Source organism: Canis lupus, chromosome 30, assembly GCF_011100685.1.
Source record: "Canis lupus familiaris isolate Mischka breed German Shepherd chromosome 30, alternate assembly UU_Cfam_GSD_1.0, whole genome shotgun sequence".
Taxonomy (NCBI): domain Eukaryota; kingdom Metazoa; phylum Chordata; class Mammalia; order Carnivora; family Canidae; genus Canis; species Canis lupus.
Genome location: NC_049251.1, coordinates 30,266,574 through 30,292,978, shown reverse-complemented (window position 1 = coordinate 30,292,978; position 26,405 = coordinate 30,266,574). Strand labels below are relative to the sequence as shown.

Genomic DNA, 26,405 nt, shown 5'->3' with positions numbered 1-26,405 from the left:
ACTCTTAGTGCAGATTTCTTTTCACCACGACAGTGAGCCGCTGAGAAGACCCCCCATGGCCTCGGTCCCTCTCCCCTCTGTCACTTCCATGAAGGGTGGGTTTGTTCCCTGCTCTGATCTCAGCGTCTACAACGCAGCTTGGCACATAGCAGGCGCTCAATATAGATTTGTTGAATGGGAAAAATAAAAGGGTAAGTAGAGACGCGCCACAGTGCGTCCCTGCGACTTCAAGCAAGTCGATGACTGTTTCTGGGGTTCATCTCTGTCCCCGTTCCCCCGGTCCCCCCCGCCCCCCGCCGGCAGCCGTCCGATGCCCGAGCCCACTTCGTTCCTCCAGCCACCAGGTGGCACTGTGGCGAAGCACCCCACCCAGCAGGGAGCGGCGCCCTTCTTGGCCTCGCCGGGCCTTCGTTGGTCGGAGGGCGGGTCCCGAGGAACCGGAAGTGCCGAGGCGCAGCCGCCGCCGCCGTTGCCGCCGCCGCCGCCGCCGCCTTTAAGTGCCGTGTTCGCCGCCTGGGTTACCGCCGGCTCCGTCGCCGAGGAAGCCGCCGCAGCCGGGCCGGGAGTGGAGGCGGCGCGGCATGAAGCGGCGCAGGCCCGCTCCGTAGCACGCGTCGGGACGCTCCGGGCGGGGCCGGGGGGGAAGGTGCAGTATCCGCTCCCTCTCCTTCCCCTTCGCCCGCGAGGCCTGGGCCCCGGCCCGGCGGGCCCGCTCCGCCTCACCGGGGAACCGCCCGGCGCGCTCTCCGGGGTAGCCGGCTCTGCGCGCCGCCCCGCGCGGGTCACAGCTGGTGGCGGGGCCCGGCGTGCCGGAAGAGGAAGCCGAGGCTCTGGGATTCCGAGTCCACCAACGTCCACCAGGGCGCCCCGCCAGCGCCGGGTGCTGGCCCCTGGGCTTCCACGTCCGTTATCTTAATTGAGCCTCGCTGGGGTGGGGAGCCAGGTATTGCCCGGGCTTACGGAGGAGGAAGCGGAAGCCCGCACCGAGGCGAAAGGATCCGCCTAAAGTTGGACTGTGGCGGATCGGAACCGGACTGAGATTTTCCTGGCTTCGCAGCCGGTGTTTTTTGTCCTTCCTCCTGCCTCACTCTAGATCGATTCCCTCCTTGCTCGATGGCCCCTTCTCATCCTGTTTCACCCTCCACCCCGAGGGGCAGGATAGCTACAGTCCCCTGCCCCCACCTCTCCCTCCACACACTTTCTAAGACTTGGCATCGCCCCTCCCCCCCCATTATCTATCCTCAGCATTCTCTGCTGCACCTGTCCTCCTCCTCTTCTTCCCCCCTTCATAGCTTTCGAGTTCTTTGCCCAGTCTGTTTTAATGAACCTCCCAGCGGGCTGTGGACCCGGAGGAGTGCAACAGTCAGGCATCAGTGAGGCATGGGGGTGCTCAACTGGGCGACTGTTTGACTCTTGGATTAAAAATAGGAATGACATTTGAGTAGGTCCAAATTCAGGAGTCCTGATGCTATTCTCTAACCCAAGATGCTCTTCTCTGAGTGAGGGGCTTGGTGCATGGGAAGGTGTCCTGACATCGTAGTCCATTGCTCTTATGCTAACATAACTTCACTGTTTTCCCTCCATTTGGCCACCACATCTCTCTCCATCATCTACCTGGGCGATGAGAGCCCAGAATTAAAGCTGGTAACAAAGTCACAAGTGTAATCACAGATCCCCTTTTCTCTTTTACTAAGCCAGAATTTCAGCCAACTTAATGCTTCCTTTTTTATGGAAAAGTTACCTAATTATTTTCAGAATCTAGCTGGAAAGGCGCAAAAGTGGAATGCACTTAAAATGGATGGCACATTCTTGGTCTATGAAAAAAAAACTGCTAAATGCAACTTAGTTCCCTTTCCACAAAAATGGCCTGTTCTATAATTCTTACTGGTTGTTCTACCGAGTGTACTGTCTTCAACCAGTTCAGTATGTATTATTGAAAATAGTACAAGTGTATTAATGTAAAAGCAGGCTCATGGAATAAGTGTTACTACTAATCATCTGTCATTTTTGAGGATTTGCAATAGCCGCTGAGCAACCTCACGTTTGTGTGGCTTTTATGCTTTTTAAAGTTCTTCCATAATTTTCCTTTTAATGTATATCTAGATGTCAGGGTTTACCTTATTAGGATATCCTTTTGAGTAAATTAGGCTATATGTTCCTGAAATTTTTTAAAGGCTATAATTTTATACTAAAATGCAGATATTAAGTAATTCAGGCATTACAGTACACCAAGAAAAATATTTCTATATCAGCGTTAAATACTATTTGAGATTTTAGAGTTAATCTTTTTGGCCACATATGATCCATTTCAATAATGATCAACAGCCTTATAACTTATTTCATTATCCCGGTGAGCAGGGTTGGATGGTGAGAAAAGGAAAGACTCCTGTGAGAAGAGAGCAAGATGAGCAGAGGGATCTATGCTTGAAGTTGAGTCACTTGAAAAAGATCTCTTTGAATGTGGAAGAGGTCTGAGCAGATGAAAATACAATCAGGTAGGCACGAAGGAAGGGCCTTAAGTGAAGAGGTAGGTGGGGGAGTAAAGTATATGCAGTGTTGACAATGTATGCTGATTCTCTCTTCTAATTTTTGAAATTAGAATTTTGAGAATATTTCAATATAAGGTGTTAAAGAAATCTACAACTTAAATAATTTTGTTACACATTTGTATAAATTAACATTATATAGTATATCTATCCTAGAAAATGTGGGGTATTCGTTTACTATAAACAGAGTAGTAGAATGTCATTTGAACAGTAAAAATCTGTGTGTGTGTGTGTACAGAGAGAGACAGAAATAGTCCAGAGACCCAATTCAGCAATAGCAGGTAATTTGCTATTAATGAGTGTGAGCTAATGCAACTTTGACATAGGAGAGATGTCAAGTTAATGGTGACTCAAGAAGCTGGCAGTAAGCCTTGGGAAGTCGGCCTGCTGAGCTTCCCAGTTCTATTCCCTAGCCTTATTCTTGTGAACAGTGGTTTGGACATGAAGTTCCAGATTTAACAGATGGAGAGCTGAGAAAAATGAGCACAGTTTGTGTGGCTTTTTCTCTCATTTGTCCCTCACTCTGTTAGAAATCAAACTAGATCCACTGACATTTGATAGAAATTAGGCCTCCCTCTAGCTTTTATTTTATTTTATTTTATTTAGATTTATTTATTTATTTATGAGAGAGAGAGAGAGAGGCAGAGACACAGGAGGAGGGAGAAGCAGGCTCCATGCCGGGAGCCCGACACGGGACTCGATCCCGGGACTCCAGGATTGCGCTCTGGGCCAAAGGCAGGCGCCAAACCACTGAGCCACCCAGGGATCCCCCTCCCTCTAGCTTTTAGATGGACAATCTTACTGTCATATACTGCCGCTTACTATCAGTGTGCTAAATAGCAGTTGAACTAAATGACTTTTTCTCTGCTGAGCTGTTAGGATTTTGATCCCTGGAGGTAAATGTTACAGGTTGGATACTTGATATAATTCTTGGATGAATTTTCTTTCTTTTTTTTTTTAATTCATTCATGAAAGACAGAGAGAGGGAGAGAGGGAGGGAGGGAGGGCCAGGCAGAGACACAGGCAGAGGGAGAAGCAGGCTCCATGCCAGGAAGCCAATGTGGGACTCGGTCTCAGGGTCCAGGATCACACCCTGGGCCAAAGGCAGATGCTAAACCTCTAAGCCACCCCGGGATCTCCCTGGATGAATTTTCTGTCACTTTTGCAGTACAGTTCACTGTAGCTTGAAAAAAGACAGACTATCCTGGCCACACAGTTCAGTTCATTTCGCATGCCATGATGCTCCCCTGGTGAACTAATTCACGACCTATACCTGCTAATTACTTTTTACTCTGTGGTTGGTAGTTACCCTGGACTCTTGTTAACTTGAGAAATTGAACTTTAAGAAAAGACATCATGTTAAATATACAACCATGCATTGATTCTTGTTCTAGAGGTAGTTATATAAATGTAATCTATTTCTTTCCCACATCCACGGGTTGCTCCAGAATATGTTGCTTCTTTTTGATAATTTCATGAATAGTGCATGTCAGAATATCACACAATGGCTTATGATGACAGTTCTTGTTTTTTTTTCTAATACGTTACTGCTTTAAATATTCAAGTATTGTTTGAATATTGAAATAAAGAAAAATACATCCTCTTCTGAATTTGTAAAATGAGAAGAAACATCATTAGTAGATGAAATATTAACATTGTTTTGGGGTTGAACTGGAAAATTGGGTTCAAACTTAATCAGAATATCAATAATACAAACATTAAATGCTTTTTTTTGCATAAACTACTTCAACTAATTAAAGCCGCTTGAAGATAGTATCTTTTTTCTCTCATTTAATTATGAGAGTTAAAGTTACATAATCTGTAATAATAGTTACATAAATTCCATATAGTCGCCTAAAGTGATCGTGAGATAGTGATATCTAGGCAAGAGCAGAAGACAAAGAAAAACGTACCAGCCATTTAAGTCTTGTTATTTGGAGTTCCACTGAAACGGAAACAGTATTTATATTATCTTAATGAGTGCCCTAGGAAGTGTATTACAAGTACATTGTTTGCTGCAAGTTTAATACTGTTCTAATTGGTCGTGATTATTTCTGTTAACTGAAGTTCACGTTTATCAACTGTGTTACTTTTTTAAGTGCAAAAACACTTAACTCCCTTAGCACATTTAGATTCACTATTGACATACTCTTGGATGGAGCATTGCAGCCAACTGGCATATGGCCTGTTTCCTTCCAGTGTGGGAAAGAAAAAAGGAATTTTGGCAAGAGATATGTAAGGACAGCCTTTTATAAAAGTTCCTAAAGGGATTTATAGTCACAGTGAAACAGACATGACCTCATTTTTTTTAAATCTCATTTTTAAACTGAACACAGAGAAGATGGAGCTATTACTTTTCTTGCTAGGTTTCATTGCAACTGTCCTGAAGAGCATTTTTTCTTGCCTTTTTTGGTAGGGTGGGGGGAACACTATCAGACTATCATTCCCGTTAATATAAAGAAGAAGGCAGGCCTGTGAACAACTTCATGTGCCTTATTTTTCCAGGAAAATGCAACATGGCAGCAGCAATGGAAACAGAACAGCTGGGTGTTGAGATATTTGAAACTGCAGAGTGTGAGGAGAATATTGAATCACAGGATCGGCCTAAACTGGAGCCATTTTATGTTGAGCGATATTCCTGGAGTCAGCTTAAAAAGCTCCTTGCTGATACCAGAAAATATCATGGCTACATGATGGCTAAGGCCCCACATGATTTTATGTTTGTGAAGAGGAATGATCCAGATGGGCCTCATTCAGACAGGATCTATTACCTTGGTGAGTATGAAGTCATAGTTTCTGAGAGGAAATGCTGTTTTCATTCAAAATCCAGATACAATTGACACCCAAATTTTGTTGAGTAAATGATGGATCAGTAATGTTCCATTTAAAGGAATAAAATGCCTTTCTTTAGGAATGGTCAGATTAGGAACACAGACCATAAAACCACTCTTCAACACCTGCTGCTTTCATTTTTTTAAACCAAGCCTGGTTTTGATGTCTTTTTCCTGAACCTATTCACTCCAGATTTAAGATCTGAATTAAATGTATTATGCCACTGACTTCTTTGTCTATTACATTTTTTTTAAAGATTTTATTTATTTTAGAGAGAGCATGAGAGAGCATGAGTAGGGGAGGGGCAGAGAGAGGGACCAGCAGACTCCAGGTTGAGCCCCTCACTGTCTCAGTCTCACAACCCTGAGATCATGACCTGAACCTAGATCAAGAGTTGGTCCCTGGGCAGCCCCGGTGGCGCAGCGGTTTAGCGCCGCCTGCAGCCCGGGGTGTGATCCTGGAGACCCAGGATCGAGTCCCACATCAGGCTTCCTGCATGGAGCCTGCTTCTCCCTCTGCCTGTGTCTCTGCCTCTCTCTTCGCTCTCTCTGAATGAATAAATAAATGAATTTAAAAAAAAAAAGAACGACTAAGCCACCCCAAGTGCCTTTTGTTTATTAAATTTTTAAAAATAGGTTTACTCCTTTCTCCCAAGTTATTTCATTCATATACATATATATATTTTTAGAGATACTCTGCATTAGTCCACTTCAGTAATTATAGATGCATTCTTTTTTTTTTTAACAACCTAATACTATTTCATTTATAATAGTGCCATATTTACCTAACCATGCCTCTAATAAGGGACATACAGGTTTTTCTATTATACTGTTACAAAGATGAGGCAATGAATATCACTTTATTAGATCATTTTGTACATTTGTGAATTTATGAATAGGACTAATTCCAAAGAGTGGAATTGCTGGGACAGAAAGTATGTGTATTCTAAATTTTGGTTAATAATTGCCAACTTATCCTTCCAAGATTATAGGGTTTATATTCCTATCAGCATTGTCTCAGAATATCTGTTACTCCACACCTCTTCCAGTAGTGAGTAATCAGAGGGGATTTTTTGTTTGTTTGTTTTGTTTTTTTATCTTTTCTGGTCTGACTAGTGAACAGCAATCTCATTGTAGTTGTTTTTTTTTTTTTTTTAAAGATTTTATTTATTTATTCATAGAGACACAGCTAGAGAGAGAGAGACAGAGACACAGGCAGAGAGAGAAGCAGGCACCATGCAGGGAGCCCAATGTGGGACTCGATCCAGGGTCTCCAGGATCACACCCCGGGCTGCAGGTGACGCTAAACCGCTCCGCCATCGGGGCTGCCCGTAGTTGGTTTTTTAAATTGAGGTATAATTGACATTATATTAGTTTCAGGTGTACAATATAAAGATTTGATACTCGTATACACTATTAAAGGATCACCAAGGCAAGTGATCTAGATATTTAGATATCTTTTATCTAGATATCTTTTATTTTACATAGTTAACAAAGAAGTTTTTTTCTTATGATGAGAACTTTAAAGATCGCTCTTAACAGTTTTCAAATATGTAATACAGTCTTACATAATCACCACTCTGTACATTACATTCCTATATCATTGTAATTCTAATTCCAATTATAAGTGAGGTTGAGCATCTTTTCACATATTTAAGAGACATCTATTTCCTTTTCTCTATTTATAACCATTGTCTATTTTTTATTGGATTGTGGGTGTTTTTCTTATTAAGCATTTTTTAAAAATTTGTATGATGAGGAAATTAACCCACTGTAGTATTTTCCCTTGAGGCTTAATTTGTCTTTTGCTTTTAGTGCCTTTTGCCATGTAGAAATTTGTGATTTTTTTTTTTTTGATAGTTAAATTTGTACTTCTATGTAGGTTTTGGCATCCTAACTAGAAAGGCTGTCACAACTCCAGGATTATGTCTTTTAAAATCTTTGTTTTAACTTTCTGTTGGTTCCATTGCTCTGTCAGATGGAGTTCCAATACTATGTTGCTGCTACTGTTATTATCATGACTTTTTATGTTTTAACTGTTGGATAGCACTAGTCACCTTTCATCACTTTTTCATACCTGACTATTTTTGTTTGCTTGTTTTTCTTTTTTTAAAGTTTTTATTTATTTATGAGAAACACAAGAGAGAGAGAGAGGCAGAGACATAGAGAGAGAAGCAAGCTCCCTGTAGGGAGCCCGATGTGGGACTCAATCCCAGGATCCTGGGATCATGACATGAGCCAAAGGCAGACAGACACTCAACCATTGAGCCACCCAGGCATCCCAGTTTGCTTATTTTTCTGTGAGAACTTAAAATTAGCTTCTATAGCTTCTTTCTATATGCTGTTTTGGGATTACATTATATTTATGGGTGAAGTTGGGGAAAATTAACAATCTTTAAAATTTTGAGCTTTTCAAGAAAGTTGTATGACTTTTCATTTTTTCAAGTCTTTTTTTCTGAATCCTAATGCCTTAGTGTTCAAGTCTATTATATTCATCTGAAAGTTTTTTCTGTATAAATCCATTGTTTTAGGGACACCTGGGTGGCTCAGCAGTTGAGCATGTTAAAAAAAAAAGTTTGTTTTTTTTTTTAAAAAAGATTTATTTATTTATTTGAGAGAAAGCACACACACAAAAGAGCATGGGCAGGAAAAGGGACAAAGGGAGAGGGAGAAGGGGAGAAGCAGACTCCCCACTGAGGGTAGATCCCAACTCGGGTCTCTATCTCATCACCCTGAGATCATGATCTTAGCTGAAATCAAGAGTTGGAGGCTTCATTGACTAAGCCACACAGGTGCCCTGTTTGTTGTAAAATTTTTAATGTGAACACCAATAAGTGTGTTCTGTTGTGTCATCAAGAGAGAACCATTGGGAAAAGCTTGTCTTGTGGCTTATACAGAACTGGTGTGATGGGCAACTGAAATGATTGTGGGGAATGGCTCTAATTTGAAACTAGATGAGAGCCAGTTTTTTCATGTTTGAAGGCTAAAGACTCCTAAGAAGGCTTAAGGAGGATATGATCACATTTTGTAAAAATAAATAAATTGTATTTTATTTACTAAGTTTTATCTATTTAATAATAAATAGATTTTATTTATTTGACAGGGAGAGAGAGAGAGAGCACAGAGGAAGCAACAGGCAGAGGGAGAAGCAGGTTCCCTGATGAGCAGAGAGCCAGATCCAAGGCTTTATCCCAGGACCCTGGGATCATGACCTGAGCTGAAGGCAGATGCTTAACTGACTGAGCCAAACAGGCCCCCCTCACATTTTGTGAAATTATGAATGGTATAGATAGGTGACTGCAATCCTAACAATTCTATGACAAAGTAACTCTGGAATATACAGAATAGATTTAAGACAAAGTCAGATGCTAGAGTGAATATTAGCTCATATCTAACTTTTTCTCCAAAAGGCAATACAAACTAAGTTTAAGAACAATTTAGGAAAATCACATAAAGGAAGATGTGACTATTTGGGGGCTTATCCCCAGCCTTTGCAAGGGTTAGCATGGAAGTTACCATGCCCTTCCACAGACTACCTTCTCTGGCATTATCAGAAACACTAGGCTGAAAATCATTTCTATCCAAGAGAGAGTACCTTGTTCATCCTGTGTGATTTATTATTCTCCTTCCTTCACCTTCCCATAGCTTTCTTGGAAATGATACCATCCTAGCGCCTTTTATGGTAGAAGGACTTTGTTTACTTTGAGTGTTCTTAGGTTCACATCTTCATAATCATAGTGTGTTTCTGTTCTCTTTTGCATATAGTTCATTCTACACTGCTGTAATATTCACATTCAGTTACTGCATGATTTCACAGAATAGGCCTGACTTCTACTTAGGATAGCCCTCTTTACTTCACCCTTCCCCAATAAAGGACAAATCACATATCAGATTTTGTATTGTTTTAATGAGTATACTTTCATCTGAAATTTATTATTGACTATTGTTATAGGACATTTATAGTGACAAAAAACTAGAATTCAGTTAGACCTATGTATACTAATAAGTGTTTTAAATGATTTAGGAAGAAAAAGAATTTTAGTGATCTGTAATTTCATGAAGCACCCCCATTTGGAATTTCATGACTCTATTGCCAACTTGTAAGAGACTTACCAATTTTCAAAAAGCTAAAAATGACATTTGTCCTTATTTCATCTTATACACTTTTATGTTTGTTTTGAGAGGGACGAAGATCTAAATATTGAAATGAAACTTGAGCATTTTTCTGTGAAACCAGGGTTTTATTGAAGAAAATTTCTAAGTCAAATGGCATGTGCACCTCCTACTTATTAACCTTCTTATAGAGTGCAGGATTTTTGCAGTATATAGAAGGCATTATGGGGCACCTGGGTGGCTCAGTTGGTTAAGCAACCAACTCTTGATTTCAGCTCAGGTCATGATTTTGGGGTCCTGGGATTGAGCCCCACGTAGGGCTCATTGCACTCTGTGCAGAGTCCACTTGAGGATTCTTTCTCCCTCTGCCCTTCCCCCTGCTCATGCTTGCTCTCTGTCTCTCTGTAAAATGGGTAAGTAAATCTTTTTTTTTTTTTTAAGAAGGCGTTGTGTACTTAGACTGCGATTGCAGTAGATTTCTATTTTTGAAAATTATATATAAATTATTGTTTTCTCTTATAGCTATGTCTGGTGAGAACAGAGAAAATACACTGTTTTATTCTGAAATTCCCAAAACCATCAACAGAGCAGCAGTCTTAATGCTCTCTTGGAAGCCTCTTTTGGATCTTTTTCAGGTAGGATTAAACATTACTATTCCTGTGATTTGGTGTACATTTTCAAATACTGTATTTACTAAGAGGCAGAAATTCAAACAGGGTTTTTTTTTTTGTTAAAGTAGATGTTCATCAAATAGAATTAAAATATTTTTCTATTTTTGAACGTGTGGCTGTTAAATTCCATTTAATTCTCAACATCTGAAACTAAGGGATATTACAATTCTGATTTTTAAAACTATCTTCTCCCTGTTTAACCACTTTTCCCTTCTATAAACTTGTTAGTGGGCAACCCGGGTGGCTCAGATGGGCAGCCTGGGTGGCTCAGTGGTTTAGCGCTGCCTTCGGCCTGGGGCGTGATCCTAGAGACCCGGGAACGAGTCCCGCGTCGGGCTCTCTGCATGGACCCTGCTTCTCCCTCTACCTGTGTTTCTGCCTTTCTTTCTCTCTCTGTCTCTCTCTCTCTGATGAATAAATAAATAAAATCTTTTAAAAAACAAAACAAAAAAACTTGTTAGTTACATAGTTCTCACATTTTGGGGGAAGAATTGTTCATATAAAAGAAGTAATTATATTTCCAGAAAGTTTTTTATTTAAATCTTTAAGTTGAATTTGTAGTTCTAATACTTAGTAACAGTCCTAACTTGAGGGTTAAATCAAAGTACAAACTTCAGTTTTTGTTTCTGAGTAGTAGAATTCAGTTTATGTAGAATCAAAGCTTGAGGGTTGTTTTTATATTTGTTTTTTTTTGTTTTTTTTCACCAATATCTTATCTTTAGACAAAAAGCAAATAGTTCAAACACCCCAAGAACAAGATGATAACTTGGGTGTGATCTTTTGCCCTTTTGGTTCTCATTTATTATTTTACATTGAATACTTCCTTATTAAATAGTATTTTGGGTTAAATGAACTAAAATATATTCTTAGGAATTAAAAAAATAATTTGCATGATAACTAATGGTTTTGACTATAACTGTTAGGGCTGTTATTTTTCATATAGGCTTATGACTTTTCTTTAAAACAGAAAAAAATCCTTTTTCTAAGAACCAAAATAATGGTACTTTCCTCATGGAACAGTTTGGAAATTAATAAATCAAAGTTCTTTTTTATTTTAAACATTTATTATGGAAAATGCCAACTAGTAGAGTTATTTGTGATTATCAATAATTATCAAATCTTGGCCATTTGATTTCATTGTAGGCGTATCAGTACCCCATGTAGTCCCTACCCCCATCTCTTGGATTATTTTGAAGCAGAGCCAAATATGTTGTTTTATTCCTAAATAAATTAGTACATGTATAAAGGGTACAAATTCTTTTTAGAGATTACCACAGTATTATTATCATAAACAGTTGATCTTTTCTTCATATGAAATATTCAACTAGTGTTCAAATTTCCCTGAGTTTTAAATAGTTTCTTTTTTTATACTTGATTTGTGCAAATAAATAATGTTCATATGTTACAATTGATTAATAGGTCTCTTAATTTTTTGGTTTGCCTTCCATCCTTTCTTTTCCCCATTGCACTTTATCTGTTGAAGAAACAAGCTCTGCTTTTGCTGATAGTTTATCCATGGTGTTATTTGATGTATTTTTCAGTCCCCTGTATTTTCTGTAAAAATGAATAGGTAGTTATATCTAGAAACGTGATCAGACCCAGGTTTGCTTTTTTTTGAAAGCAGAGTCTCGAACAGATATCTGTATACCCATGTTCATAGCAGCATTATTCACAATAGCCAAAAGGTGGAAACAACCCAAGTGTCCATGGACAGATGGATGGATAAACAATTGTGGTATATCCATACAATGGAGTATTATTCAGCCTTAAAAAAGAAGGAAATTCTAACATACCCCACAACGTCGATGAACCATGAAGACGTTATGATAAGTGAAATAAGCCAGTCACGAAAGGACAAATACTATATGATTCCACTTACATAGGTACCTAAAGTAGTCTAATTCATAGAGATAAAGTAGAAGGTGGTTGCCAGGGGCCAGGGGAAGGGAACACGAAGAAATGTTGTTTGATGGGTATAGAATTTCAGTTTTACAAAATAAAAATGTTCCAGAGATGGGTTACACAACAATGTGAGTATACTTAAACTATTGAACTGTACACTTAAAAACAGCTAAGATAGTAAATTTTACGTTATATTTTACCACAGTAAATACTTATCTACTTCATAGATAAGGTATGCTTCCATCAAGAGGCATGTAGAACCTTATTTCTTGTGTGATGATAGCACCCTTTGATCATTGCCAAGATCCATTAATTAATTAGGAGTTATAAAACGGTGGTATTTTATCATTCCTTCTTCATTTATTAACCAAAATACTTCTATAAAAAGAAATTACTATTAAACAACTATTCAGTTATCCTGAGGTCTAATTCATAATGAAAAGACAGGATAGGGGCAGCCCTGGTGGCTAAGCGGTTTAACACTGCCTTCAGCCCAGGGCCTGATCTGGAGTCCCTGGATTGAGTCCTGCATCGGGCTCCCTGCATGGAGCCTGCTTCTCCCTCTGCCTGTGTCTCTGCCTCTCTCTCTCTGTGTGTGTCTCTCATGAATAAAATCTTAAAAGAAAAGGCAGGATAAAGTTTGATTCTTTCCCTTTATCATTTTTCAAATAATTTGTTTCCTGCAGTCCTCCATAGGTGATAAATTAGGGTATTTTCGACGAGTGTTTGGGGTTTTTTTGTTCTTTTGTTTTGTTTGTTTTGGTATCTTTATAAACTTAAAGAGTAAACTTGATGTTTTTTGGTCCATTGATAGTTATTCTTATTGTACAAATTGTCTTATTTTTGGCTGGTGCCAGCCCTTCAACTTGATATGTCATTTCCTTTTGACAAGATCCTTGCTAGTATGATGAAGATATTCCACATTCATCTTAAACATTGCCTATCCCATGCTTGAAGTCAGCCATTCCTCCATGGAGCTCTGGTTCCTTTAGAACCATGGTCCTTTAAAAGACCATGATCTGGGTGCTAGGGATGTTCATTATTATTGGGTTGGTAAATATTTCTGGCTTTTTTTAATTGAACACACTAGGGAATATACACATTCTGTATGTGTGTGTGTGTTTGAAATGGAGATATCAATATGAATCCAAATTAATTCAGATAAACTGAGTTCCAACTGATACATCTAATTCAGATTTTATAGTACAGGATTTTTCTTTAACCTCATTTATCTTACATATGAATCTCCTTATGCTGATTCCCAAAATCCCAGTTTAAGCAACAACATAATTCATTTGTTTACCCCATAACACACACACACAACAGTTTCAAAATAACAGAGAAATCAACACTGATTACTTTTAACAGTAACTTGGAATTGTTCTTCTCTGTGTGATTATGCCACTAGTTTCTATATAGTGAAGTACATTTGCTTCATTTTTAAGTATTGGAATTCCTTTATTTTTAATTGAATTTTGTTTTATAAAATAGTTACAGGATTCCAAATTCAAATCCACAAAACAAAGTATATTCAGAGAAGCTCCCTGTTTCTTCCATTCTATTACCTTCCGTCTTCTTCTAGATAGTCATTTTGTTTTTAACTAGCTTATCTTTCTTTTTAAAAATAATGTGAGTATATAGATGTTCATATACTCCCTTAGATAAATAGCAACATACAGTATACATTTTTTCTACCTTTTCAGAAATGAAATCTCTGGATCAAAAGATATATGCTTTTGTAATTTTGCCAGATAGTACCAAACTTCCCTCCATGGAACTGTGCCATTTTGAATTCCCACTAGCAAGATAAAGCATACCTGTTTTCCCACAGACTCCCCAACATAATATATTGTAAAACATTTGGATTTTTGACAGTTTGTTAGATGGAAATGTTATCCCATTATAGTTTAATTTACATTTCTGTTATAGCAAAATTGATTGTCTTTTTATATGGTTTGTTATCTGCATTTCTTTCTCTGTATTTTGTTTATTCGTATTTCTAACCCATTTTTCTATAGGGGGTGATCTTTTTCTTCATTCTTAGGAACTTTTATATACTGAGGATATTGACCTTTTGTCTGTGACTTGGTTGGCAAATATTTTTCCAGGTTGTCATTTGTAGTTTTACTCACTATAGTGGGTTAGGGTGTGTGTGTGTGTACATGCATGTGTGTGCTGGCCATGTAAAATATTTTTATATCATCAAATATATCAGTCTTTTTTGTATTGGTTCTGGACTTTTTTGCTCCTAGAATTTCTGTCTTCTGTCATAGTTAGGACAGTTTTCTCTACCCTCAACTTATAAAAGAATTCACTAATGTTTTCATCTGGTACTTACATGGTTTCATTTTTTGAAGCTTTATTGAAGTGTAATTGACATACAGTAAACTGCAAATATTAAAGTATACAATATGATAGATTTGGGCATATGTATGCACCTGTGAAACCGTTACCTCAGTCATTACCGCCACAAGTTTCCTTGTATCCTTTTGTAGTCTTCCCTCTCCCACCCATCCCCTGGCAACTGTGGTACAGTCTTGTACAGTCTTTCACAAGTTTTATTTCTAAGTATTTCAGATTTTTTATTCTACTGTAAAACGTATTTTCTGATTTTAATATCTGGTCGGTCATTGCCAGTATTATAGAAATACAGTTGATTTCGTATATTGACGTTATCCTGCAACCTTGCTTAAACTCTTTTATTAGTTCCATTAGATTTTTGTAGCTTCCATTGGATTTTTCTATATAAACAGTCATATTGTCAGCAAACACTGTATTATTACTTCTTCCTTTCCAGTGTGGTTGCTTTTTGTTTCTTTTTCTTGGGTTATTGTGCTGACTAACTTCTCTAGTACAAAGTTGAATAGAAATGGTGAAAAAGATGTTCTTGATCTTAGGGGAGGAGTCATTCAGTTCTTAACTAGTTAAGTCTGTTAGTCATAGATTTTTTCATAAATGCCCTTTGATAGGCTGGAGAGATACTTTTCTATTTCTGGCTTGCTTAGAATTTTTATCAGGAGCAGATAACTGAGTTTTGTTAAATATTTATGTTTTTGAAAAGATCATAAGGTTTTCTTTTTTAATTTGTTAATATAGCAAAGCATCACTGGATTATTGAATGTTTTTTGCTTTTTTTTTTTATTCATGAGAGACACAGAAAGACAGAGACAGAGACATAGGCAGAGGGAGAAGCAGGCTCCATGCAGGAAGCCTGATGCGGGACTCGATCCCAGGACTCCAGGATCACACCGTGGGCCGAAGGCAGGCGCCAAACCGCTGAGCCACCCAGGGATCCCCAGGATTATTATTTTTTAATTTACTTATTTTTTTATTCATGATAGACATAGAGAGAGAGTGAGAGGCAGAGACACAGGCAGAGGGAGAAGCAGGCTCCATGCCAGGAGCCCGATGCGGGACTCGATCCCGGGACTCCAGGATCGCACTCTGGGTCAAAGGCAGGCGCTAAATCGCTGAGCCACCCAGGGATCCCCAATCCCCAGGATTATTGAATGTTAAATCAACTTTGCAAGCCTGGGATAAAACCCATTTGGTTATGATTTATTATCCTTTTTAAGTATTGTTAGATTAAATTTGCTGTAATTTTGTTTAAAATATGTTCATGAGAGATACTGGTCTATAAAGTTTTTTTTTTTCTATATATGATTTTGATAGTGTTATGCTGGCCACAGAATAAGTTGAAAGTCATTTCCTCCTTTTTAATTTACTAGAAGAATTTGATAGAATTCACCAGTGAAGCCATCTAGACCTGTAGTTTTCTTTGTGGAAAAGGTTTTTTTTTTAAGATTTTATTTATTTATCCATGAGAGACACAGAGAGAGAGGCAGAGACACAGGCAGAGGGAGAAGCAGGCTCCACGCAGGGGGCCCGACAGGGGACTCGATCCAGCGTCCCCAGGATCACGCCCTGGGCTGAAGGCGGCGCTAAACCTCTGAGCCAACCGGGCTGCCCATGTGGAAAAGTTTTTTTAACTGAAAATTTAATTTTTTTATTAGATATAGTGCTATTTAGGTTATCTGTTTCTTTCTGAGTGAGCTCTTATTGTTTGTGTCATTTAAGGAATGTTTCTATTTCATCTACAGTATTGAATTCTGTTGACATAAGTTTCATAACACTCCCTTCATCTATCTGTCTATCTATCTATCTATCTATCTATCTATCTATCTATCTATCTATCTATCTATCTTGTCTATCTTATCTATCTATCTATTTATTTTATTTATTTATTTATTTATGAGAGAGAGAGAGAGAGAGAGAGAGAAGCAGAAGCAGAAGCAAGCTCCATGCAGGGAGCCCGATGTGGGACTCGATCCCAGGTCTTCAGGATCATGCCCCGGGCTGAAGGCAGGAGCTAAACCACTGAGCCACCCAGGGATCCCCCCTAATCTATTTAGTGTCTGAAGAATCTGTGTGATGTTTCTCTCTCACTTCTGATACTTCATGTAATTTGTGTTTTTCTCTCTTTTTTTCTAATGAGTCTGCCTTAGGGTTTATCGATTTGGTTTCATTGATTTTTCTGTCATTTTCTATTTTGTTGTTTTATCCTCTGATCTTTATTTTCGTCTTGCTTTGTATTTCATTTGTTCTTTCTCTGGTTTCATAAGTTAGTGGCTAAGGTTACTAGTTTGAGACCTTTCTTTCTTTCTTAAATAGGCATTTAGTGTTATAAATTTCCCTTTAGGTACTATAGTAGCTGCAGTCCATACTTTTTAATATGTTGTGTTTCCATTTTCATTTAGTTGAAAATACTTCCTATTTTCCCTTTACCCCATGAGTTATTTAGACGTGTACTATTTAGTTTCCAGGTAGTTGTGTATTCTCCAGAGATTGGATTTCTAATCTAATTCCATGATAATTCAGAGACCATAATTTGTATGACTTAATTATTTTCCAATTTTTGAGTCTTATGGCTCGAATATGATCCATCTTGGTAAATGTTCTGTATTCACTTGGAAAGAATGTGTTCTGCTGTTACGGGATCTAAATGACCATTAGATAGAGTTAGTTTACTGTACTCATGTTTTTTCTATTTACTATTCCTTACTAATTTTCTGTTCTACAGTTGAGAGAGAATGTTGAAATTTCCATTTCGTAATTATAGATTTGACTGTTTCTCTTTGCAGCTCTATTAGTTTTTTGGGTTTTTTTTTGTTTTTTTTTTTTGCTCTATTAGTTTTTTTTCCACATATGCTGAAGCTATGTTATAAAGTACATAAGTGGACAGGATGATTATTTCTTCCTGAGAAATTGACTCCTTTATTGGTAGTTGATGACTCTCCCTGTTTCTACCAATATTTTCTACTCTGGAGTTTAATATTAATATAAGCACTCTAGCTTTCCTTTAATTAGTGTTAGCATAGAATGTACTTTTCCATTATTTTAACAGCTTTATTGAGATATAATCTACATACCATAAAATTCATTCATCCGAGTATACAATTCAGTGGTTTTCAGTATATTCACAGAGTTGTACAGCTATCATCACAATCTAATTTTGGAACATTTGTTTTCCCAAAAGGAAACCCATTAGCAGTCACTCCCCATCCACCTAGCTGCTCACCCTCAGGCCTGGGCAACTACCAATCTACTTTGAGTCTCTATAGGTTTGCCTATCCTGGATGTTTCATATAAATGGAATCATGTTCTGTATGGGCATTTATGACTGGTTTCTTTTTAATCGGCCCTGTATTTTCTGGATTCATCCACATTGTAGCAGATGACGATACTTCATTTATTTTTATGGCTGAATAATATTTCATTTTATAGATGTACTACATTTTATTGATCAGTTTATGGATATCTGGGTCATTTTGGCTTTGAGCTTTTATGAATAATGCTGCTTTTAACATAAGAGATTTTGTGTAGACTTATATTTTTAGTTATCTTGGGTATATATCTAGGAGTGGAATTGCTGGGTCATGTGGTAACTGTTTAAATTTTTAAGGAATTACTAAATGGCAGCTGTACCATTTTACAATCCGACCAGCGATGTATGAGGCTTCTAATTTTCTACATCCTCACTAACACTTATTATTGCCTGTCATTTTGATTATAACTATCCTGGTGAGTATGAAGAGGTATCTCATTGTCATTTGATTTGCATTTTCCCAATGATCAGTGATGTTGAACACTTGTTCATGTCTTACTGGTCGTTGGTATATCTTCTTGAAGAGATCTCTGTGCAGGTTCTTTGCCCATTTTAAATTGGGTCTTTCTGATATTGAGTTTTAAGAGTTCTTTATATATTCTGGATACCAGGTGCTTATCAGTAGGTGATTTGCAGATATTTTCTCCCATTCCGTGAGTTGTCTTTTTGCTTTTTTCTTTAATTGCAGTAGTCATTACTTAGTATGAAATCAGTCCTAATTACCTTGGCAAGTGTTTAGTACTATAATCATTAATTTAGATCTATACATTTAAACACAGTTGCTCTGGTCTCTCCTTTATGGAGGATAAGACATTTTTGTGACTTCCTTTTTCTGCTGTTTATCGTTTATCTTAATCTGAAGTTCTTACATCGTCATTAAAAAAAAAAATGTGCCTTGGGATCCCTGGGTGGCTCAGCGGTTTGGCGCCTGCCTTTGGTCCAGGGCATGATCTTGGAGTCTCGAGATCAAGTCCCGCGTCGGGCTCCCTGCATGGAGCCTGCTTCTCTCTCTGCCTGTGTCTCTGCCACCCCCCCCCCCGTCAATCATGAATAAATAAATAAAATCTTTAAAATTAAAAAGTTGTGCCGAAATGCATGTAATATGAAATTTACCGTCTTAACCATTTTTAAGGGTATATTAGTGCACATCATTGGCAGTAAGTATATTCACATTGTTGTGCAACCATCACCACCATCCATCCACAGAACTTTTTCATCGTGCAAAACTGCAATTTAGTACAAAACTTTTTAAAAAGATTTTATTTATTCATGAGAGACACAGAGAGAGAGAGAGAGAGGCAGAGACACAGGCAGAGGGAGAAGCAGGCCCCACGCAGGGAGCCCGATGCGAGACTCGATCCCGGGACTCCAGGATCAGGCCCTGGGCCGAAGACAGGAGCCAAACCCCTGAACCACTCAGAGATCCCCTTAGTATAAATTAAATAGCTGCCTATTACCCCTCCACCTAGCCCCTGACATCCACCATTATATCTTCTGTTCTTATGAGTATGACTACTCTAGGTATCTCATGTAAGTGGAATCATACCATATTTGTCATTTTGTACCTGGCTTATTTTACTTAGCATAATGTATTTAAAATTTGTCCATGTTGTAGTACGTGTCAGAATATCCTTTTAAAAAAAAAAGAATATCCTTTTTAAAGATGAATGATATCCCATTGTTTGTATATACCACATTTTCTTTTTTTTTTTTTTTCTTAATATTTTATTTATTTATTCATGAGAGACACAGAGAGAGAGAGGCAGAGAGAAGCAGGCTCCATGCAAGGAGCCTGACATGGGACTCGATCTTGGGTCTCCAAATTCACATCCTGGACTGAAGGCAGTGCTAAACCGCTGAGCCACCAGGGCTGCCCATATATTACATTTTCTTTATCCATTCATCTATTAAGAGTAACTTCCACCTTTTTTGGCTATTGTAAATAATGCTGCTATGAACATGGGTATACAAATATATTTTCATGTTCCTACATTCAATTCTTTTAGGTATATACCCTGAAGTAGAATTGCTGGATCATGTAATTCTGTTTTTATATTTTTGAGAGATTGCCATACTGTTTTCTACAGCCACCACACCATTTTACATCCCCACTAGCAGTGTCCAAGTGTCCCATTTTCTCCATATCTTCACCAATACTTATTATTTTCTGGCTTTTTAGAGTAGCCATCTTAATGAGTATGAGGTTAGATCTTATTCTGCTTTTGATTTGCATTTCCTTAATGGTTAGTGATATGAAGCATCTTTTCAAATGCTTATTGGTTATTTGTGTATCTTTGGAGAAATGTCTATTCAAAGTCTTAGCCCATTTTTTATTCAGGTTATTTGAGGGGTGGGGAGGTTTGTGGCTTATTTTCTCAGTAGTGTTGTGTTGTTTGAATAAGTACCACAAAAGGATATGTCCAAATCCCAAAGGTGTCTGTGAATGTGACCTTGTTTAGAAATAGGGTCTTTCCAGATGTAATTAAACATCTTAAGATAATCCTGGGTGTATGGTAGGCCCTAAATACAGTAACTGACATTCTTTTTTTTTTTTTTTAGATTTTATTTATCTATTTGTAGAGAGCACAAGCTGGGGGAGGGGCAGAGGGAGAGGATGAAGCAGACTCCCCCTGAGCAGGGAGCCCAATGCAGGGCTTGATTCCAGGACCCTGAGATCATGACCTAAGCTGAAGTCAGATGCTTAACTGACTGAACCATGCAGGTGCCCCAACTAGTATCCTTATAAGACAAAGGAAAGGGAAATTTGAGACAGACACAAAGGGTAAAGACCATCTGAAGATTAGTGGTATGTTGCCACAAGTCAAGGAACCCTGGAGCCACCAGAAGCCTTTGGAGGAAGCCTCACTTTGCCGAGCTCTTAATTTTGGGCTTCTGTCCTTCAGAACTGTGAGAATAAATTTCTGTTGTATTCAGTCATCAGGTTTGTGGTGATTTGTTAGAGCAGCCCTAGAAAACTAATGTATGTTCTTTAATGCACACAGTTAAATTTAATAAAGTATAGTCATTCTGTTTTCTCTTTGATTGCTTGTGCTTTTAATGTATCTAAGAAACTGTTGCTTAATCTAGATTAAAAATCACAGATTTTTGTCTGTTTTCTTATATGTGAGTTTTATAATTTTAGCTCTTACATCTAGGTCTTTGGTTCATTTTGAGTTAATTTTTATATATGGGGTAAGATAGGGGCCCAAATTAATTCTTTCACATGTGGCATCCAGTTGTCCTAGCACCACTTACAGAAAACTATTCTTTCCCCATCGAAGGGTCTTGTTGAAATTCAATTGACCAAAAATGTATAGACTTATTTCTGGGCTCTCAGTTCAGTTCCAGTGGCTTATAAGTCTTTCCATATGTCAGTGTTACGCTGTCTTGATTAATGTATCTTGTACTATTGAAGTGTGAAAATGTGAGTCCTCCAATGTTGTTGCTCTTTTTCAAGATTGTTTCAAAATTCCTTATCAATACTATTAGGATCAGTTCATCCATATCTGGAAAAAAGGCAGATGTGATAGCCATTCTTTGAATCTAGTTTATTTTGGAGCATATTGCTGTCTTTATAATCTTAAGTTTTCCAATCCATCAGCATGGGATATCTTTACATTTATTTAGATGTTTAACTTTTTTTTTTAAGATTTTATTTATTCATTCATGATAGACTTAGAGAGAGAGAGAGAGGCAAAGACATAGGCAGAGGGAGAAGCAGGCTCCATGCAGGGAGCCCGACGCGGGACTTGATCTCAAGACTCCAGGATCACGCCCTGAGCTGAAGGCAAATGCTCAACTACTGAGCCACCCAGGCATCCCTAGATGTTTAATTTTTTTCAGCAGCGTTCTATATACAAATCTTGCATTTCTTTAGTTAAAGTTATTCCTAAGTATTTTATTCCTTTTAAGGATATTTTTTTTTCCTTTTAAGGATATTTTAGATGGAGTTATTTTCTTAGTTTCATTTTCAGACTGTTTATTACTAGTGTATAGAAATGCAACTGATATTTTATTGATCTTATGTCCTACAACTTAGCTGAATTCATTTATTTATTTATTTATTTATTTATTTATTTATTTATTTTTTAGCTGAATTCATTTATTAGCTCTAATACTTCTTTATAGATTGCTTTAAGGGTTTTCCATATCATATCATCTATAAATAGTTTTCCTTCTTCCTTTCCAACCCTAGCTAGAACCCCTGGTGTATGTTAAATAGTGGTGGTAAAAGCAGACATCAGTTCTTTTACCTGATCTTGAGAAGACTTCCAGGTTTTCCCTTTAAGACTGGTATTAGCTGTGGGTTTTTCATAGATGCCCTTTATCAGATTGAGAAATTTCTTTTCTATTACTAATTTGTTGAGCACTTATAACATGAAACAGTATTGGGTTTTGTCAAATGATTTTTCTGTGTATATTGGAAAGATCACTTTACCCCATTATTGAATTAATATCATGCATTACATTGATTCGTCTTCATTTATGTTGAACCAAGTTTACACTTCTGGGATAAATCCCACTTCGTTGTATATAATTCTTTTAATATTCTGCTATATTTAATGTGCTGGTATTTTATTGAAGATTTTTGTAGCCCTAGGGGATGTTAGTCTGTAGTTTTGTGAGGGGTTTGTGTGTGTGTGTGTGTGTGTGTGTGTGTGTGTGTGTGTGACATCTTTGGCTGGTTTTGATGTCAGGGTAATACTGACTTCATCAAATGAGTTGGAAAGTGTTTCCTCCTGTTCTCTATCTTTGGAAGACTGTGAGAAGCACAGGTGTTCATTTGTTCATTTGTTTTTAAACATTTGGTAGAATTCATCAGTAAAGCCATCTAGTCCTGGGCTTTTCTTTGTGGGCAATTTTTGATTACTAACTCAGGCTTTTTACTCATTAGAGATCTGTTTCTATTTTCTGTTTCTTCTTGAGTCAGTTTTGGTGGTTTGTGTGTTTCTAGGAATTTAACCATTTTACCTACATTATTGAATTTGTTGGCATATAGTTCATACTATTCTGTTACAATCTTTTTTTATCTCTAACATTCCTAATTACTCTCATTCTTGATTTTAGTAAATTGAATCTTCTGTTTTTGTTTTTTTTTTTTAATCATTCTAGCTGGATATGATTTTTTCAAAGAACCAAATTTTGGTTTAGTTGAACTTAATTGTTTTGTTTTGTTTTTTTTTAAGATGTTATTATTTGGCAGAGAGAGAGAGCGCGCGTGTGCACACACAAGCAAGGGTAGCAGAAAAGATAGAAGCATGCCCTGCTGAGCGGGGATCCCAATGTGGGGCTCCATCCCAGGACCCCAGGGTCATGACTGAGCTGAAGGCAGATGCTCAACTCACTGAGCCACCCAGGCACCCCGTTTGTTTTTCTATTCTGTTTTATTTCCAATTTATTTTGTATTATTTTTTCACTTCTGCTTGCTTTGGACTTAGTTTGCTCTTTCTTTCCAATGTCTTAAGGTAAAAGGTTAGGTTATTGATTGCAGATCTCCTTTTTAATGCAGATATTTATAGTTCTAAGTTTCCCTCTGAGCACTGCTTTTGCTGTGTCTCTTAAGTTTTGGTACAGTGTTTTCTTTGGTCTCAAAGTGTTTTCTGATTTCCTTTGTGATTTCTTCTTTAATTCATTGGCTACCTTTCTTGTGCCAACATCTGGAAACTGTCAAAGCAGTTAGCTAGGACAACTATTAAGACTGACCTCATTTGATTCCCATTCCTCAGAGATCACTGTCTTTTGTTATCTGATGTCTAGTGTCTTGAAAGCATTATTTCCTGTATTTTGTTCATTTTCTTAGTTATTTCAGATGGGAGGGTAAGCTGAGTCTCTGTTACTCCATCTTGGCTAAAAGTGGAAGTTGGTCTCCTTTTTAACACTTAAATCTTTGATGTATTTGAAATATGTGAGAAATGGATCCAGTGTTATCTTTTTTCCATATGGCTGTGCAGTAATTATGATTTGAAATTTAAATCAGTAATCACTGATTTTAAAAGCTTCATCTTTTTCCTACTGTTTTTTTCTTATAAATTTCTATATTCAGCTTTCTATATTTTAGATTTCTGGACCATTGCTGTTGTTCATTCTGTTTATTCATATTTTAATTTTTACGTATCTGGTAAAACTAACCTTGTTCCCCATAATCTTTTTCAAGGTTCTTTTTATCATCTTGTTATTATTTCAGATTAACAAATTTTATAATTACAAAGTTACGAATTCAGAGTTCTCTTGTGAAAGTTAATATCTTACCTCTGAAATTTCTTGTGTTCTGATTAAGCATTAAGACATAGTAAATACAGACCAAGTCCAGTGACATACAGGGAGAATAAGAGGGGAGAAATTAAAATATAATTTCTTTGGGCTTTGGGCTTCAGTGGAAAGAAATGCTTCAGTATCTTAAGAGATACTTAAAGAGATCAGAATTCATAAAACTATATATTCATTGAATTAACAAGTTTTTTCTATTGGAGCCTAACACATGGACAAATGTATATACATATAATTATTTAATTTTTAAAAAGTGATACAATGAACACGAAGTACTGGGTGGGTTTTTAGCAAGATTCCCAGGTTATCTCCTGTGTAACCTCACCTAACATTATTTTAAGTTTGCAAGTACACACGTGTTTGTCATCCTTGAACAGTGTTTACTTTCAGTGTGCTTAGTTTTGGAATGATTGTTATTTCTACCAATAAACTCCTCTATATTTCTTCTTAAGGTATTCTTGAGAGAGAAACCATGTCTACTTCCCTTATTTATCATACTCAAAGTATTAAGAGCTTGTAGAGAAAATGTGGATGTAAATTTTTTGTTAGCACTTAGTATATTTGTTTTCTTTATATTCCTTTTTAAATTTTATACTTATATCAAAAATAATATTTCTAGCTTAGGAAATCCCCTTATTATCATCAATCACTAATTACAAATAGTCTTTGAGAGAGATTTTAACAGATGCTGCAGGTAGGAAAACAAAATGACAGAGATTCTGTTAATTTGTGTGTTTTTTTAAATCTATTTCTAGTCAGAAATACTAAAAAAACGTGAGTAACAATACCATACCCAAATAAGTAAAAGAAATAGTAACTCTTATATAAATATCAAGGAAGAGGTAACTGTATACCATAGTGGATCAGGAAATTTTCCTTGGCAGGGTTGAATCAGAGATAAGGTTTTGGGATAATGGTAAAACTTGGATGGATGAAAGAAAAATAGCCTTTCAGAGGGGGACAGTGGAACAGACAAAGGCCAAGAGGCAGAAACTCCTATATTGGGTTTTATGTCAGTGACATGACCAGCCTGATCTAGAGTTTTATTAGAAGAGTATTAATAGATCTGGTGGGAAGATATTAATGACAGCTGATACTTGACAACTTACTCTATGCCAGTCATTATGTTAAACGCTTGACATGTTTTTATCTAAGTTAATCTTCACAAAGCTGAAGTAGGTGATATATTACTATTTTGAAAGTGAGAACAATTACTTTTGAAGAAATTAAGCTACTTCCCAAAGTCAGATTTCTAGTGATGATCAAAGCCTAGATTTAGACCACTTAGTTTCAATCTGTGCTCTTAACTACATGCAGCACTGCTCACTTACATTTAAGTTGTCAAAGGTCTAAAATGCCAAGTCAGGTGATCAGACGATTGTTCTTTACCATATGCAATAATCATCTAGAGACCATTTACCAGGAAATCTTTCAGCAGACTTCTTGAAATTAGTTTGCTAAAAGTTACTGGCATATTTTGGAGTCACTCACCATCTAGAGCCATTCAACATCAGTAATATGAAAGATGGTAGGATTTCTGTGGAAATTTTTTGGCTAAAAGCAAAAAGCAAGCTTTCTGAAGACTGGAGTAGGTGACTTCTCGTTCCTTTTTCATTAGGCAACACTGGACTATGGAATGTATTCTCGAGAAGAAGAACTATTAAGAGAAAGAAAACGCATTGGAACTGTTGGAATTGCTTCCTATGATTATCACCAAGGAAGTGGAACATTTCTGTTTCAAGCTGGTAGTGGAATTTATCACGTAAAAGATGGAGGGCCACAAGGGTTTACTGTAAGTTGGTGTTACTACTTGTTAAATCTGTTTTTGGGTACTAAAGGGTTATTACCAAATCAGAAAGGTAGTTAAACCAAAAATTTATATTTACCCAGTGAGAAATTCAGTAGTAAAGAAAACAAGATATATGAGTATTAATTTCCAAAGATAAGAATTAATTGTTTTTGTGCTGACATTAATAGGTAATTTTTTAAATGCTAAAAACACTTGCTATGTAGGAAGATACAGGTGAAGGGCATCAATGCTGTAAACATCAATGCTGTAAACGCTGAGGGGGAATTTGAAAGATAATGTTATCACAAGGCAATCTAATTTTGGTTTCTTTAAATACTTAATTCATCTTAATAAATGGTTTTAAATGTTTTGTTTTATTCCAGGCAATTCTTTTTTTCTTATCAAGGTTTATTTATTTATGAGAGAGAGAGCGAGAATGAGAATGAAAGGGGGAGGGGCAGAGGAAGAGGAAGAGAGAATCTCAAGCACGGTCCCCACTGAGTGTGGAGCCTGATGCGGGGCTTGATCTCATGACCTGAGCCTAAATCAAGAGTTAGATGCTCAGCATCTGAGCCACTCAGGTTCCCCTCTAAGCAATTCTATATGTGATATTAAAACGTC

General features: G+C 37.3%; 1 protein-coding gene across 5 annotated transcripts in view; it reads left to right on the top strand.

The window, feature by feature from the left end:
• Window positions 1-471: 471 nt before the first annotated feature.
• DPP8 (dipeptidyl peptidase 8) overlaps window positions 472-26,405 on the top strand; it is an 81,030-nt gene continuing 55,096 nt past the window's right edge. For 3 of the 5 annotated variants that reach the window (XM_038580739.1, XM_038580740.1, XM_038580737.1), the window contains exons 1-5: window positions 790-943; window positions 2,359-2,495; window positions 5,052-5,321; window positions 10,013-10,125; window positions 25,614-25,787. In XM_038580739.1, coding sequence (XP_038436667.1) covers window positions 2,459-2,495; window positions 5,052-5,321; window positions 10,013-10,125; window positions 25,614-25,787 — 594 coding nt within the window. In that variant the 5' untranslated portion in view covers window positions 790-943; window positions 2,359-2,458. Of the gene's footprint in view, window positions 647-788; window positions 944-2,358; window positions 2,496-5,051; window positions 5,322-10,012; window positions 10,126-25,613; window positions 25,788-26,405 lie in introns of those variants that run through there. The other 2 variants (XM_038580738.1, XM_038580741.1) reach the window with 2 other exon arrangements.